The 18,226-nt window shown below is 32.1% G+C and overlaps 1 protein-coding gene across 1 annotated transcript in view; it reads right to left on the reverse strand.

The window, feature by feature from the left end:
* Positions 1-18,226, reverse strand: part of LOC115874113 (cGMP-specific 3',5'-cyclic phosphodiesterase-like) — a 251,683-nt gene that overhangs the window by 30,309 nt on the left and 203,148 nt on the right. The window contains exons 9-10 of the mRNA XM_030889208.1: positions 14,609-14,733; positions 9,593-9,795 (exon numbers count right to left, since the gene is read on the reverse strand). Coding sequence (XP_030745068.1) covers positions 9,593-9,795; positions 14,609-14,733 — 328 coding nt within the window. The remainder of the gene's footprint in view (positions 1-9,592; positions 9,796-14,608; positions 14,734-18,226) is intronic.

An 18,226-nucleotide genomic window follows, 5' to 3' on the forward strand; every position in this document is an offset into this window, starting at 1 on the left:
ATGTTCGAAAAATTATATTTACAGATAATACAATATTATCTAAAAAAAGGCGTCAGCGATGGCTATGAAATGAAGATCGCTTGCATTTTATATGTAAAATTATTCTAAAATTTATGATTTTCTTGGGATTTTTAGGTTCGGGAAAAACGCTGATTTAAGTTTTCATTTGAGTTTTCATTATTTTTATTTGGTTTAAAAAAACGTTTCGGCTAACTATAGCCTTCATCAGTGTTGTGTCATATGAGAAAAATAGTGTCGAATATAATCCAAAAAATTACATATACAATATAATTCACACCTCATAATGTTTACTGCAATTAATAAACTAATGTAAACTAACAAAAGATGACCACATATTTTTTAAAATTATTATTCTTAACACTAAAATTACCTACATTGACTATGGAGTACGCAGTAAACATTATGTGTGTGGTGTGAATATTTTATATGTAATTTTTTGGATTATATTCGACACTATTGTTTTCATATGACACAACACTGATGAAGGCTATAATGTTAGAATATAAACGTTTTTTTTAAACCAAATAAAAATAATGAAAAACCAAATGAAAACTTAATCAGCGTTTTTCCCGAACCTAAATCCCAAGAAAATCAAAAAATTTAGAATATTTAGAAACAAGGTTCAAGAATATCAAATTTTCCAAGATTGTAAAATTCTAGTTAATTATTTTATGTGTACAGTTATTTAGGGAATGTCATCGATGTTCATTTCCAAGCCAACTAGACGCCGATTTTTCGATGATACGGTATAATTCTTACGTAAAATGTAAATAACATTAGACCAATTAAAACAAAGAAATATGAATTTCTTAGTATTTTTAGTAACACTTTTATTCTTAAAACTTAATTTTGTATTATGCAAATATACCAATTTTATTGTTATTTTATTCATATTGTATTCAGCCATCACTTAAATATTTGATATTAATTTGGTATTATAAATAATCAACACTATTCATTAAAAATTACTGAACAAATATATGTTATGCTTGACATACATTATATATTATCAAACAAAAACACATTCTTCTTTTAAACTGTATCAGGCTTGTCTTTACAAAAATCTTTTTTAAAATTTGAGCTCAAAATAATAATCTTTTTCATGATCTTTAATACACATATTCTTTATTTTTCCCTAGATCATAATACCTACTTACATGTTTATCTTACGTGTTTGAATCTATCGAAGCTGAACCAACAACACTTGGAGTGGAGATTCCACAATATGAATAAAATAAACATAATCGTCCAGTTTTCATTAATACTATCATAGGAGAATATTATTTTTAAATTTATTAAAGATATTTTCAATAGAATTCTCTTGATTTATAACTCGTACCCACTTTTCTTGCTCTTCCGGACACTTTAGGCTGCCTAGTATAACTATCCTTTCCACCAGGAACACAACAAAGATGTGGCATAGCACCAAAAACACACTCCACTTAAGCTTTATTGATGAATTGTTAGAGTCTTAAAAAACACACACAAAAATCACGATGAGTAAAAAATGGGGTATGGGCACTTTTAGGTTAAATCACTTACACAACGTGTAATTTTTCAATTTTTCTATTTTTTATGCGAAACCGAGAGTGACCATATATCTGGTAGTAGTTTATGTCACTTAAATACCAAAATAATTAGTTTTTTGCACTACAATAATAAATAATACCAAAAATCATAGAGTTAAAACCAAAAATCAACCGACAAAATATGAAACGGAATCTAACCCAATCTCTAAGTATGTACAGCTGATGAAGTAAACAAAAGTCCGCCCCCAGGCTGATCTTTTAAAGAACGGCAGTGTCCAGGCGAACCAAACCGGTAAACTACGGTAAAGAGCCGTTCCTGAAAAACATCGGTTTGATACGGAACGGTCTGGTAAAATACTGGAAATGTCAAATGTTGACGTTTTCTAAATTTCAATACCTCTATTATAAAATTTATCTTTTATGCATTTTTAATGAACCTATTCTCTGCTTTTACGTTTTCTTCTTCTTTTCAATGGAGTTTAATATTGAAAAGTACTTTAATAATAAACTGTTAAACTCGTTAGACAGCTCAAGTGAAGATTTGCAGGTCCAATATTAAAACAGATCAATAATAAATAAACAAATCTAATCAATATTTATATTTTTATAGCTTACAAAACATTCACGATCACTTGTTGTCTTGTTTTTTTCATGTTTTCTTTAAATGTTCCTGACTTTAAGAAACAATGACATGATAAGTGCATGATAAAAGTTTAAATGGCCCTAAAAGTCATTCTCCTTAGTTAATGAAATTTATTTACCTTTACTGCCTACCTCTATTGCTTTTTGATGTAAATACAAAATATTGTTACAAATTTTAGAAATTAAATGAGAATCTCACTCAAACTTCCAATATTTGTTTGATTTCTGTCACAAATTGGAATTATGTCTCCAAATAATTATTTATTCAAAATTATTATTATTTTCTTTTAATATTTTAAATAAAATATATTGTGTTGCATATAAGAAACTTTATTTTATAAAAAGACATGTATGAAATACCTATGAAACGTTGGAAACCGACGTTATACCAAAATCCACGATGGTTTTTGCAGTTCACAGTTCACAAAGGATTTTAAGTTTTTAATGTCACTTTTCCACAATTATCACGGGTTTGAGTAAATAAAATTTAAGTTAAACTCACAAGATAGCAATAATTATTTTGAAATTGGACAATAAACACTTTTCTGTATTTTTTCAATGAGGGCGATTTAAATTTTCGCGATTTAAATTTTGGAGGCGATTTAAATTTTGAAAGATTTTATAATTGTTGAAGATATTGACTGTGACAAGAGAAAATTATTTCTGTTCTTGCGATTGCGGTTGTTCTTAGCAATCGCTATAGCAGTGCTCTCCAACGGATGTGCTCCAAAACAATTATAACTTTTGGCGGCAAGCCGAGCATTACAATCTAAACTTTTCTTAGTTTCTTTTATCTATGTTCTAACCTTAGTCGTGGTTTTTGTTCGATTTCTATAAATTGCCTGAATTTTTATAATTACAGAACACGGTTCCTGAGAGTGCAAAAAGCCTGATTTTTCTTTGACACTTATATCATCCAAAATGATTTGTGACACAGAAAAAGACTTAAACTGTTTGATGAATTTTGTTGTACCTTTACAAATCATTTTTGAATATTAAACTCTCTTGAAAAGGTGAATGCAATTTCTGTAAAAAAATATTAGAATTTATGAGTAAATCCCAATTGACATTTCTATTTTTCGAAAACCGGTCCGTATTTAACTGACATTTTTGAAAAACTGATCGTTACTGTAGTTTGCTAGCTGGTTAACCAAATGGTGTTGGCAACGAATTACGGCCTAAAACAACTGGGGCCTGCATGTAACATTTTTTGTATTTTGAGTATTTCAAAACTTTTAACGGTTTCGCAGATACTCGCGGTATTACCTCGTATGGCTCTATCAACGGTAAAATACAAGAAAAAGTAATTGGGTGGCTTTCATAAAAATTTATTGTGGAAAATACCATATGAAATATAAAACCGCGAATTTCTGCGAAACCGTTAAAAATTTTGAAATACTCTAAAATAAAAAAAAATAATATACAGGGTGTTCAATTTAAAAAAAAACGAAGAAAAATTATTTTATATTTTAGAAACTTTTGCGTAGAATTGTGATCTAATTGTGACATCCTCTATGATTTAAAATTACGATATTTATAGCAAAGTAAGTACAGCCCATCTAAAGTAAATACCTAATACAGTTTTGATTCCAGGACAGTTCTTGGACTACTGGAGACTTTTGACTAATATCTCTGAAACTATCGAAATATATTTACTCATATAATGTATTGTATTGTATTGCCTAAGAGTGAGTCCCAGGTTGGACCCTCCACTGCGGCCGCGATGGCCTATTGTGGTTCAGTTTCTACAAGCTCTTTAATAGAAAAGAGCATTAAAGTTCACCCTCAAACCCAACCTTTTAACATAAGCCGTTATGTCTGAGGGTTATATATATAGGTCTTCTAGGTCTGATAGGTTTAGCGTGGGTTTGCCAAACAACTCAAACCTGCTCCGGCCCCCAGCGGAAGGGCACATATCGTGCTTCATTGTTTCGTCATCTTCCATACAGAGTCTTCCATAAACCAGTCCCATCCTCTGTAGGTGTGATCTCAGCCGGCAACCGGCAGTGGCCCATGTATACTGCAGTGAGCGTACGCGCTCCGTTCCTACCAGCTTTTAGGAGTTCATCTGTTCTACGTTTGTATGACCCTGCTAGGATTGTCTTGGCATATTCCATTCCGGGACTGTCATACCAGTCCCGAAACGTCGCACCCCTAACCCATTCACAGAGCCTGTCTCTTGCGAGATTTTTTGGTACGCTAAGTGTCGGTTCTGGGCCCACGAAGTGCGAGCCTGCACCAGTTTTGGCGAAGGAATCAGCACGTTCACTTCCCTCTAAGCCGACATGTCCCGGTATCCATATTAGCGACACTTTGTTCCTATCTCCTAATATATTGAGTAGTTTCTTACAATGAAGAATCGTCATAGACGTGCTTTTCGTTGCCTCAAGTGCTTTCAACGCGGTTTGACTATCCGAAAATATGCTTATTGTTTTCCCGGTGTATTGCTGATCTACCAGCAGTTGCACACAGGTTTCTACTCATATCTTAGGATTATGTAAAAATGTAAAGTGATCCGAAAAGAAGTCAAAAATGCAAAATAAACCAATTAAAAAATAGACGTACCATTTAAAAAAAATCATCCCGATCCGCTAACACTTTTTTTAGCCATCCCGTAGAAGTTAAACCATTTTCCTAAAATTCATCCTAGTACATATTTAGGTTTGCACTTAAACAACATTCCCAAGTTTTTTCTTCTAGGAGCTGTGTCCCTTTATTATCAGCACATATTTTAAACAAGAAGTCAAGAAATCTTAAATAAATCACGTTTCTAGATGACTGGACATATAAAGGATATATCTCGTTTCTTTTCCAGAGGTTCGTTGGCCTTCCTTTCCACTTGCTACTCAGGTCGATATCATACATTTTTTTAGGAGGTGAATTGCGCGTCGAGGCATATACCGGAATAAGAAGATAACCATATACAAAGAACAATTTTTCATGAGAGAAAAAAAAACAGCTTTGTGATGTTTATATTATGATTTCGTATTTTTGACAGCATATATGTATCTTGAATGAATTGCTTTTTTTTCTGGGGATTTAACTTTTTTATAAGGAATAATAAGATAATTGACAATGGCTGAACTTAAAGGAGTTTGTTTTGGTGAAAAATTTATTATGAGTTTAATTTAAATGCAGTATAATGGTATTGTATTAAATTAATTTTAACCTAATGTCTAACCCCACAAAAAACACAGCTTACGGCTTAGAAATACGTAGTAACGCGACGTGTTTTATTTTACGCGTATAAAAATTATATGTTACGCGTAAAAACTATTTTTTACGCGTAAACAACTATTTGATACCCGCAAAATCTATTTTACGTATAAAAAAACTATTTGTTAAACGTAAAAACTATTTGTTACAGGGAAAAATCAGTTTTTAGGCGTAAATAAATATATTTTTTTAATTTATTACTTTTTCAACATTTCAAACTACATTCTTTCAAAGATGTCCTTCAAATCAATCAATTTAATAGCTGTTAAAGTTTTGTTAAACAAGTTTCACTTCAAATATGCGCACATAGAGCACACACACTTTTTTTTAGGTTATACTGGGTGCGTCTCAAAAGTGGCTCACCCCTGTAACTTTTTTATTTCTTCTGATAAAAAAACGAGATTTGGTATGTTAGTATTTGACATAAATTAGGACTGATTGACCTATTCAATTGCTTTCGGTCACTTCCTGTTTCATTGGAAATAACTACAACTTTTGATTTTTAAATGGCACCCCCGGTATTTTTTTACTTTATTCGGTAGAAAATTACATTCTGAAAAGAATGACATATCATATGTTAACTTTTGACATTTTCGGTTAATAAAAAATCGTATTTTAAAATTCAATCTAGAGTGCCATGGCTATGTTAAAAACACCAATACTTAATCAAGGAGCCTTGGAAAAATGGATTGGATCGTCCAATGTTTTTAGTGCCTGGTCCTGGCCAGTTAGAACATTCTCAAATCGTATTTTTAATAATACCTCAGTTTTTTCAAATGGAACGAGGGTGGCTCATTAGCACATTTGGATAAAGCTTTTTTTTAGAATAATTTGATACCACACACATGCAGAGTCAAATTTTCGTTACGCACCGCAAATTTTAATTTCAAATAAACCATATATGCGAAAATGTAAAAAGTTGACATATGATATCTCATTCTATTCAGAGTGTTACGTTTTATCGAATAAAGTAAAAAAAATACTGAAGGTGCCATTTAAAAAAAAAGTTGTTGTCATTTCCGGCGAAACAGAAAGTGACCGAAAACAATTGAATATGTCAATCAATCCTAACTTATATCATATATTAACATACCAAATCTCATTTTTTTTAACCGAAAAAAACCAAAAAAGTTATATGGGTGAGTCACTTTTGAGACGCACCCGGTATTTAAATGTAGAAATACTCGGTCGTTTTACAAATCCTGGTATATTTTCAATACGTCGGTATGTTTCAAATAGTTTAATACATTTTTTAAGTAGTTTGTAGTCAAGGCGTGTCGATTTATCGCAAGGAGTAAAGGTAAAATTTTCACGACTTTGCGAACAAATTTTTCATCTGATCCAACTTTTAATACACTCCACGGTCGAATGGTCGAAGCAACTTCAAAAAAAACTTTCTGTGGCATTTTATTCAGTTTGATTTTGAGAATTACAGTTTTCAAAATCTTTTTGTATCTGTTTATAGAATTTGAACATAAAACTGCACGAATTTGTAGATATTTCTTTGTACGAAATTTCAGTATTAATATAATTATTTAAAATAAAATATTTTCCTGGACTTGATTTTGTCTTTGAACTTGTCTTTGATTTTGACATTTTACACAGCGTTTCGGTCAAATGTTTCAGTAACTATTATCAAGTGTGAACTATTCTCAACCGCGAGGCGACAGGTTCTAATCTACACTATTTCTAATTCGAGGTTCCTTGTCAAACTTCCGACCATTTATGTGGTGGGGCTTATATTCTTTCACCAGTCTATGTATATTTTTTTTTCTTTAATCGTACCGGGTGGCCTAACTGAGAATGGAGGCCGGCTGTACCTCAGAAACTACTTATCGTATAACTTTGGGAAAAAAAAATAATAAGTAAATCGACCAAGAGAAATTGCTGGAAATTATTTTCAAGTTCGAAAAATGTCCGCTAGCTGGCGTTTCTCTGATAGCCAATCAGAAAACAGGATTTTTCTCAAAAATATGCAGGTGAACAGGTGTTTTAAATATTCCTATTGTAATCATCGAGAAATTTGTAATTTTTTTGATATAGAGTATTTTGCTCTATCTCATAAAATAAAGTGGTGGGGGAAGGTTATACTTGATTTTATTAAAATAAGGAAAACTCTGGTTTCGGTTAGCCGATTTAAACAAACTAGGCCACGTTTAAAAGAGCTTTTCTTCCTTAATGATCTCCAGTATAACTTGTGTTTCCATAATTTTTTTCTTGGTAGCTAGAGGGCGCTGTTTGACATCATAACAGATATTGCGCTTTTGCATAAAAAATTAAACAGGAGGCTATATTTCTCTTTGCGCAGTTAAATAGAGCACAAAATTTCCAAAATATTAGCGCAAACCGTAACTATCTATCTTCTCTCTAACCGGAGATATTAAGAGAACAAATCATGTTAGGCTGCCGCATGCCGCTTAGAATTATATGGTCTAAAAATTATAGTTGTAGGCTAGGAAATAAAAAGAGGTAAATCGGTTAGGTTAAAATATCGAAACGTTTAAGTTCAGTTTTCATGCATCCGAATTTCGGGCGTTTTCTTAAAAAAATGACGTCATCTCCATCATGACGTTTCTTCAAAAATGACTTAAAAAATTACATCATCGTCCATCCATATAATTTTTATGAATTTCTTGGTTAATTATACGTAGGTAGTTCTCAGATTAAAATGTCCGAAAGTCGGACAGTCAATAATTTTATTAAAATTACTAGGAATTTTGGGCCGCCATATTGCCTGAAAACGGCCGAATTTCGTCTGGCCGAAAACTAGGGGTTTATTTCATGTAACGTCATTTAGTTATTAATCCAAGTTCGTCTTTGATTTCACTTGTTTTTGGGTTTTATCTGTTGTTTGTGTTATTTATTATTATATTATAAAGTTTAAGTCGTTTGGGTCACTTTTCATAAAGGTGCTAATCTTAACAATATGCACTACTGGCACCAAGCACCAAGACCGGTTGGCACCAAGCACCAAGTTGGTCGGTAAATATTTAGGCAGGAATTCTAGAATGGCGAATGATTATACTTTTTTAATTGCATTTGTTGCAATTTCATCGGCATGAATGCAGTTGGTGTAGTTGATGCAGTGGTGCCGCTTATTTTGCTATGAATTTGTGGGACTTCTTGGATACCACTTACTTTAGTAGTTAGAGATGCTTGAGCGGCATATTTCATGCCCAGCTAGAGCATAGGAGTCAATATACCTGGGTTTTAATTTATGGGGTCGAATCAAGAACGCGCATGGATAAATAACAATTAAATGGTATTAATAGGCCTAATATTATTTATTTTCTTAATATCTCCCGTTAGAGAGAAGATAGAAAGTTGCGGTTTGGCGCTAGTATTTAGGAAATTTTGTGCTCTATTTAACTGTGCAAAGAGAAATATAGCCTTCTATTTAATTTTTTATGCAAAAGCGCAGTATCTGTTATGATGTCAAACAGAGCCCTCTAGCTGCCACGAAAAAAATTATGGAAAAAAAAGTTATACTGGGTATCATTAAGGAAGAAAAGCTCTTTTAAACGAGTCCTAATTTGTTTAAATCGGCTAACTCAATCCACAGTTATCCTTATTTTAATAAAAGCAAGTTTAATCTTCCCCAACCACTTTATGTTATGAGATAGAGCAAAATACTCTATATCAAAAAAATTACAAATTTCTCGCATATTTTTGAGAAAAAATCTGTTTTCCGATTGGCTATCAGAGAAACGCCTCCTAGCGGACATTTTTCGAACTTGATAATAATTTCCAGCGATTTCTCTTGGTCGATTTACTCAATAGAATTTTTTTCCCAAAGTCATACGTAAGTTAAGTAGTTTCTGAGATACAGTCGGCGTCCATTTTTAGTTGGCCACCCGGTACATTATACAGGGTCGCTAATATGTATGGGAACGGTCAATTAATATGTAAAATATAAGAGGTATCGCAAAAAGGTAAATATGAAAGTTATAGGGGTTTCAAATATCTATTAGCGGACACTAAATTTAAGTATACAGGGTCAGTCATAAAGTCGTGGCACATCAAAGTTTATTTTTTTTAAATGGAAGCTCCTGTATATTATTGCATATTTCGGTTCTTCCTTCAATTCTAAGCAAAAATCGAAATACACACAATGTACCTCAAACCAACCGTTTTCTTCATATGGAATTTTAAATGCTCATTACGGTGTAGTACAACAAACCCACCTACTTGAAATATATTATTGCTGTCCGTATTGAGTATCATCACGCATTGGTCGAAGTGATGATGTTCCATCGTACTTGTCGAATACAAAATTGCTAATGGGGATTCCGTTTTCGTTTGAAAGGCGTTGTTCGTTCCTCTATGGTCCAAGTCGTGGCATAAACATGCCACCAATAAGCCGAGCATCTCTAGATCATTCATAAATCTAGAACAAAAATGACATTATTGACGCATTTTTTATATTATACTGAATTTTATTTTTTTGAAATATAGTATGTCCAACGATAAAAATGCAATTATTTCCTGTCAGGTTAGATCAAAGGAAAATAGTAATTAATTTTATATTTTACTTCTCGACAATAGGGAGGTAGGTGTAAAAATTGAGAGCCATTTTTACGGGGGATGTAAACGTAGTTGTTGTATTTATAAAACGGCCATCTTTCTTTAGTTACTTAGCAATGTTACTGTAAATGTCCGAAATGCGGTAAAACCTAGGATAAGCGCGCTAAACCTAGGATTTACCAAAAACATTAACTAATTAGGTTAGCCTGGTTATTTGGAGGGTGTTAATGCATTGGTTAACCTGGTTATTTGAGGGGTGTTAATGCATTGGTTAGGTGGTTATTTGGTGCGGTGGGTTGGTTTTTACTATCACTTGCTTTTGATAAATCCTAGGTTTTACCGCATTTCGAACATTTACAGTAACAGCAATATTCTTAAAGGTTGTAGATAGGTTAAAAATTTACACAGTCAAAAAATAATATATCTAACTTTGGTGGATAATTCTACAGATAAAAATAAAACAAAACATATGCCCTAAAATACTTCCCGAAGAAGTTACAAGCCTCGAAAGGTTAAATAAAAATAATATATTCCATTTATTTTTAAGAGCATTAGTAAACCGTTTTTCTTGAAATTTGGTACTCTTACACACATTTTAATGCCAAAGCGAATGGCGATAGTGTAAAATTCCAGCCCTGAAAGGTTACTTTCCAATAGGGTAGTATATACTCGAGTTTATATTTTAATTAGGATACAACTACAACTCAAAATTTCATTCGAGTCACTAAAATACTTGGAAGAAAATAATAATAAATCGGACGATTATTAAGACTTTAACACCCTGTAGCTATGAAAGAAAGCAGAATCGGACCTATGTTGATATGAAAAATAAATTTTATTCTTACGTGAGGAATCTCCCCAGAGATGGCACATTTTTTAACACTCACAGTCGTATATACACTCACCGGCACGAAAATCTGCCTATTAGAACAAAATATTTAATATATTTTGTTTTAATAGGCCGATTAGCAATTTGTAGCTAAACTATTTGACCTTTCAGTATTTCTTTCTAAATTAAAAATTAAAGTTTCTGTGTATCAATTATACGATGGAAAACAAAATATTAATATTTTGGTGATAGTTTGAAACACCATACAATATTACAATATTGAAAAAGTTTTGTTTTCTTTTTTAGATTTTTCGAATTTAGAAAAAATACAGATTAGAAAATATTATTTACTAATGTAAGGATTTTGTTCATTTTCATATACAGGGTGTTTCAAAACAAACGCGAAAAACTTCAGGGGGTCATTCCTTGTTCAAAATAAAGGGTAGTTTGCTTTATAAACGTTGGGTCAAAAGTCGACCATTAGGGAGATATCGCGGTACAAAGATGGCGGAAAAATAATGTTTTTATTTTTGATCTTGAAAACGAAAAGCGATAGACTAATGAAATTTTATGGAAGCATTACTATTATGAAAACACACTTTTAGGTAATTTTTTCACTTTTATAAAATGAGTGGAAGGTGTTGAAATAAACTACTCCTATCATTCTTGTTAACGAAATTTAAAGAAAAATCTTATCAAACACATGCAAAAAATTAATTTGAATAGTTTCGTTTGTTTAGAAATTTTTTTATCTCTTGTATTTTTTTGATAAAACTCACCGATTTGAAATTAAAAAATAAAATGTAAAGCATTACATGTCAGGACAAAAAACATTTTTAGATAAAGAATCTAGTGGGCTGCTGTCAAACAGTTCTATTTCGTAATAATATCGTTACATTTTCTTCTGAACGATAACCTCTTAAAAATTGTTTACCAAGACAATTTTTAATTCTGTATTTTAATTCATGAAAGTACAAAATAATATCGTTAAAAAAATAATGTTTAAACATTGCAACTCAAATAAAAACACAACGTCTTTTGCAGGAGCAATTACATTTTTTACAACAAGTGTTGAAAATGTCCACCTTGTGATGTAATACATGCATTTATCCTACGCAACATTGAGCCCCTAATACGCTGAAATATACCAGGATTATTTCTTATTATATCACATGATGTAATTATGCGATTTCGTAGGTCTTCGATATCCTGTACTGGTGTAGCGTAAACTAATTCTTTTAAATATCCCCAAATACAAAAATCCGAAGGATTCAAATCTGGGGATCGAGGCGGCCAAAAATGAGGCCCACCTCTTCCTATTCAGCGGTTTTCATAATTAAGATTTAAATACCTTCGTACATCTATGCTGAAATGTGCTGGAGCACCATCATGCATTTCGTCTAATCTGCAGGGGTAAATGTTCTAGTAGAAGAGGCAATTCTTCTTGTAGGAAATAAAAATACGACTCACCAGTTAATCTTAAAGGTAGAAAATGGGGCCCAATTAAATGTTCATCGACAATTCCTATACAAACGTTAACGGAAAACTGCTATTGATGTCTAGATTCTATAACTGAATGAGGATTTTCTTCAGCCCATACATGCCTATTATGGAAGTTTTCAATTGCATCTCTTGAGAAACTAGCTTCGTCCGAAAAAAGAATTTTTGAACAAAAAAAGGGTTTTCCATATTCATTTGATGAAACCATTGGCAAATTGTCATTCTCGGCTCGAAATCTCTTGGTAAAAGAGCTTGAACTCTCTGTATATGGTAAGGATATAACTGCTGTTCTTTTAATATCTTCCATACAGTTGATGTACAAGTATTTAATTCCGCTGCAATTTTCCAGGTACTTGTCTCAGGTTGCGCTTCAATAATATTTAAGACAGCAACTTCTAATTCGGGTGTTTGAATTTGGCGGTGTCGGCCGGTATCCAAACTTCTTTTTTCGAAAGTTCCAGATTCATGCAGCCTTTGATGAAGCCTAGTGAACGTGCTGTAGTGGGGAGGTCTACGATTCGGATACATTTCTGTATAAAAACCACAAGCTTCCAAGGAATTTCCATTTGCACGCCCATACATAAAATGCATATCATTAATTAAAACTTCTTTTTTACGCAATTAAATAGATCATAAAAAGGCTTCGGAATAATTAACTGATCGTAAGATAATAACGTATTGCAGTAGAGTAATGTCAAATAAAATAATATTAGAAACCTCCTAAAACCTGACAGCGGCCGACTAGATTTTTTCCTATAAAAATTACAGCAGCCCCCTAGGTTCTTCATCTAAAAAGTTTTTTTTCCTGACATGTAATGCTTTACATTTTATTTTTTAATTGCAAATCGGCGAGTTTTATCAAAAAAACACAAGAGATAAAAAAGTTTCTAAACAAACTAAGCTATCCAAATTATTTTTTTTGCATGTGTTTGATAAGATTTTTCTTTAAATTTCGTTAACAAGAATGATAGGGGTAGTTTATTCAACAACCCCTTCCACTCATTTTAAAAAAGTGAAAAAATTACCAAAAAGTGTGTTTTCATAATAGTAATGCTTCCATAAAATTTCATTAGTCTATCGCTTTTCGTTTTCAAGATACCATCCATCTTTTGATGGGTGATCTGCTAATATCCCACCGATACTTTACGACATCGTTCATTGATATTGAAAAAGTTTTGTTTGTCGTTTCGGTGTGAACCAGCCCCTGGACAGCGCACCTGATGATGGGTAGGCCCAGAAACCAGTTGTGGGAGTGGAATTTGATTTCCCCCTTTACGATAAACAAAACAATTTTCTTTTTTCGAAATTAGAAAAAATGCACAGCTAAAGAAATAATATTAATTATTGTATTATTTACGTCAAAGCTATAATAAGGTGTGTATTCAGATTATAATAACTAAGCCACAATACACTATAAGTATGTCATAATACAAGTTTAGGTGCTAATAATCCCAATCAGGTGGACAATTTGTCTGCTTCTTGCTAGAAACGCAGGAAAAGACAAATTGCCAACGATTAACTGGCAAATGCGGTTTAGGAATAACTTATCGGTAGCTATTAATTCTTTTGACGTGTTAAAATTCAAATTATTTGTCAAACGTTTATATTCAGGTTATTTATTTTTCTTGATATTTTTATATAGATTTAAACGACCAATTAAATTGTACTAATATTAACTACCTGAGGAGCAGACTTTCTGGCAAACAAAGAAAAACTGCTACGCTCTTTGGAAGACACTTACCGAAAAACTAGTGTACTTAATACATGGATAAAAATCATAAAAATAGTAACACCTACATGTGAAAAATCTAGTTTTTATGATATCTGAAAACAATGAAAAAAACTGTTGACTGTCCTTTAGACGTGAAATTTTTCTTTGTTTTCTGCCACCACGGTTCGTATTTCCAACTGCATAGTCCCCAGTCGTAGTTCCATTCATTATTTTCAGTAGTATTATTCAATAAATAGGGAAGTTGGAGTACAAAAAAAAACATTCTTCATCTGGCAGTGACAAAGAAACAGCAGAATGTCCACAGCACAAGGACATACTTCTGTTTGTTTGTCTACCGCCAATGACTCTGTCTCCCGTCTTTGCCATAATATTGTAACTATGTGTATGCTGATGATGCTAACATGGTTAGCGAAACGCGCGTCCAGTGTAAAAGTGAAGTGTTTTGGTGTATTGTGGTGATATAGTGTTTTTATTTTGCTATGTGTATGTAGTTTGCAATGCCACCTTTGGTTGAAAATCTAAAAAACATGGACAAAATGCATTTAGTAAGTCTGCTTCTCAATTGAAATTCATCATGCAAGCTTGGCGAATAACACTTTGAAAACTCTAGCTTACCTCTCCATCTTTCCAGTTTTGAACATGGCGAACATAGTCTGAGCCACATTTAAAGCATGTCTCCAGTTGTGATACTTCACTGGCCTGTAGTTTTTCTTAACACTTAGAACCCATCTGCACAGTACCTGAAATTTTAAAGATAGTTATTTCAAAACAGTAAAAATTTAACTTTAGTTACAGAAGAAAAAGTTATGGGTTTTATAATAGAAAATCTTGATCAAAGTATGTTTTGCATTATATACAGGGTGTCCCAGAAATAAGTGCAAATATTTTAAGGGGTGGTAGATCTGGTCACAAGAAACATATTTTCTCTTTACCATTTTTAAAATAAATTGAAAATAACCGAGTTATTTAGCTTTGAAAATTTAAAAAAATAATAACAATATTTTGAGAACCGCCGGTAGATATTGCTAACTACCTCCAATTACGCAAATCCAGCCTACTCAGGTAATTCGACGCCCTGTGTTGCCATATGGAGAAGAAAGTGTATGCCTAAAAAAGTCATAAAATGACACCACCGTACAGCAGAGATTGCATAGATGCATTAAATTTTTAAGAATGTTATATTATTACAGAAAATAAATAAAAAACTTATGCAACATTAAAAAAAGATACATATGAGTGATCGATGTAACTGTGACAGTTCTCTTTTTTGATACACACTTAAAAAATTAACTATATATTACATTAAACTAAAATATACTTCATTGTGCTGCTTTACTTGTACATGCAACAACTGCTAAAATAACAGTCCCCATTTCTAACACATTCTTTTCATATAGATTTAATTACAATTTGAACCACTGATTTACAAAACACCTTGAAAACACATTACTTTGAGGATCTTTCTGAATGAATAAATGTTGAGAATTATTGTCCCTTATCGCCACTTTACGAACTAATTTCAATCTAAGAAAATACATGTTTCACTCAACAGTTTTAAATACCTATTTTGTTTTTTCCCTATTTTTTCGATGTATTTCGACAATGCCATCAACAGCCCAACCGTCCGCCAAGAGTACCACATGTCAACTGGTTCTTTGAGGCACCGCGCAGCCGTGGCGGGCTTGCGTCATGCGACGATATTAAGCAACGTTGCCGTAGTTACAACAATTCCAAATTCAAGACATTCGAAGCAATCAAATTCGTAGTAAATTTTAAAAATAAAACAGAGAAACATGAAAGGAAACAAACAAAACAAAAATGAATTGATTATTCGTTGGGCTGTTTTCGATATATTGATTTATGAATTTCGACAAACATTTTAGACTTTTTTTTGTGACCTTATCAATAATCAATTCATTTTTGGGCAATTACCCATTTTTGTTTTGTTTGTTTCCTTTCATGTTTCTCTGTTTTATTATTAAAATTTAACACGAATTTGATTGGTTCGAACGCCTTGAATTTGAAATTGTTGAAACTACGGCAACCTCCCTTAATATCGTTGCATGAGGCAAGCTCGACACGGCGCGGCGGCGCGGCTCGGCGTCTCAAAGAACAAAGAACCAAGAACGAGTTGACACGCGGCACTTTTGGCTAACGGTTAGCTGTCGATGACATTGTCGAATTACATCGAAAAAATAACGAAAAAACAAAATACGTATTTAAAGTTGTTGAGTGAAACATGTATTATGAATCATTTTATTAAATTTAATCCAAAATAAAGTTATTTTGCAGCATAACAAAGATTTTCGTAAACATCAAAAAGGTAATATTTAAGTTAATATTCCGTATTTTTTTTTATTAAAAGGGTAAGTGCTATAAATAATTAATGTTTTTTTTCTAGAATTATTAGTAACACTACAAGATTTAGATACACCGTAGAGAAATCTCAGGTGAATAAACAAGTAGCATTAAAAAGTGTTTTAAAATTTTCCGGAAAATGTCAAGAAAAATTTTAAATTTTCAACAATTTTTTTTCGCAAAAATACCTCGTAGGCGTGTTTCTAGGGTCGAAATATACTACCAGTTAAAATACTTGCATTTATTTCTGAGACACCCTGTATAATATGTTCACTTTAAAGTTTTTTTTTATATTATTTGGTGTAGATAATCCTTGGATATATGGGATTGTTTGCGGTATGAATTGAGGTGATTTCTTAAATAAGATTTGTTTAGGATTTCCCCTTATCAAATCTAGGTATTCATCGTTGGCTATAATTTACTTTAGGGCCCTTTTTGTCCTAGCACCCGTATTAGGGTGGGATTTGTTGTTTTAAGCGAGACAATTGGACGACTGTCAACATTTCCTGTTCTAGAGCTAAAATTAATACGATCAACAAGCTAACCTAGATTTTGATTAACGTTTTAGGTATTATTATAACGGGTGGTTCCATTTTTTAAGGATTTAAGACTAATTTAGAGATTAATTTTTCTTAAAAAATATTACATTTTGACTCAAATTAAACTTTAGACAGGGTCGTATTAACTACATCCACTATGCTCACTACATCCGCTGTTCTAGATATAATTGAGAATATTAAAAATAATCTCAATAAGAGGAAAATTACTGTAGTAGTATTTATTGATTTAAAGAAAGCCTTTGACACCACATCTAAAGACAAATTAAATGAAAAATTACAAAAATACAAACTGAATCAACATATACTAGAACTAACTGAAAGCTATTTAAAAAATCGACCACAAAAAATTTGCGTGGAAAATATTGAAAGTAAAACTAACATGGCGCCATATGGGATACCGCAAGGAGGAAATCTACCACCTCTCCTGTATATCCTTTATACAAACGATCTCTGTGAACTAGCATTAAATGGCGTCATATATGGATATGCCGACGATACATGTTTAGACAGGAACAGATCAGAACATCCTTGAAACAAACATCAAAAAAGACCTGCAAAAAGTGCAAACATGGTGCTACAACAATCTCTTAACCATAAACTAGCTAAAAACAGAATATATTATATTTAAAACCAAAAAACAAAAAGTAAACTTACAAATAAAACTACAAAAAAACATATTTTACGAGAAACATCAACAATCAACTATTTAGGGTTAAAAATTCACAGTCCTTTACAAAGATGCAACCGGGGGGGGCATTGAAAATGATGAATAAAAACGTAAAAATATGATTAGTGTTAATATGAGTGTATTACATACATATGTTTAAATAACGAACTTAACAAAAAACAACAGATTTAAAGATTCACTGAAAAAGTAGTAATGTTAAAATTAAATAAAACATTATCAATAATAATTATGCGATCGCACCTATCCGTAAAACAAGCAAGCAAAAAAAAAATTCTTACGGAAAGTTACACTCTACGATATAATTTTTTTAACTGTTAAAGGCAAACCCCATTTAAACACAAAACTTTTTAATACCTACTACTGTATCTTAAAGACTTTTTTTAAATTACTAAATTCTTAGCCACGCTTCTGTTTTTCTTGGCTGTTGTGCGTCACGTCACAGATTAACAGGCCAACGTTTGCACCAAAGGCGATGCTGCAGACTACTAGGTAGACCGGTCGTAGAAATTTATGTTATACAACTTGTAGTCAATCTACACAAATATTATCAAAAACTTTTTTTCTTTTAAAATGTGTTCAGATTTTATAAAAAGTATAAGTCAAAATCGCAAAACTTAAATTTGATAT

This window comes from Sitophilus oryzae, unplaced genomic scaffold (genome assembly GCF_002938485.1).
Source record: "Sitophilus oryzae breed Bouriz unplaced genomic scaffold, Soryzae_2.0 scaffold_1009_pilon_pilon, whole genome shotgun sequence".
Taxonomy (NCBI): domain Eukaryota; kingdom Metazoa; phylum Arthropoda; class Insecta; order Coleoptera; family Curculionidae; genus Sitophilus; species Sitophilus oryzae.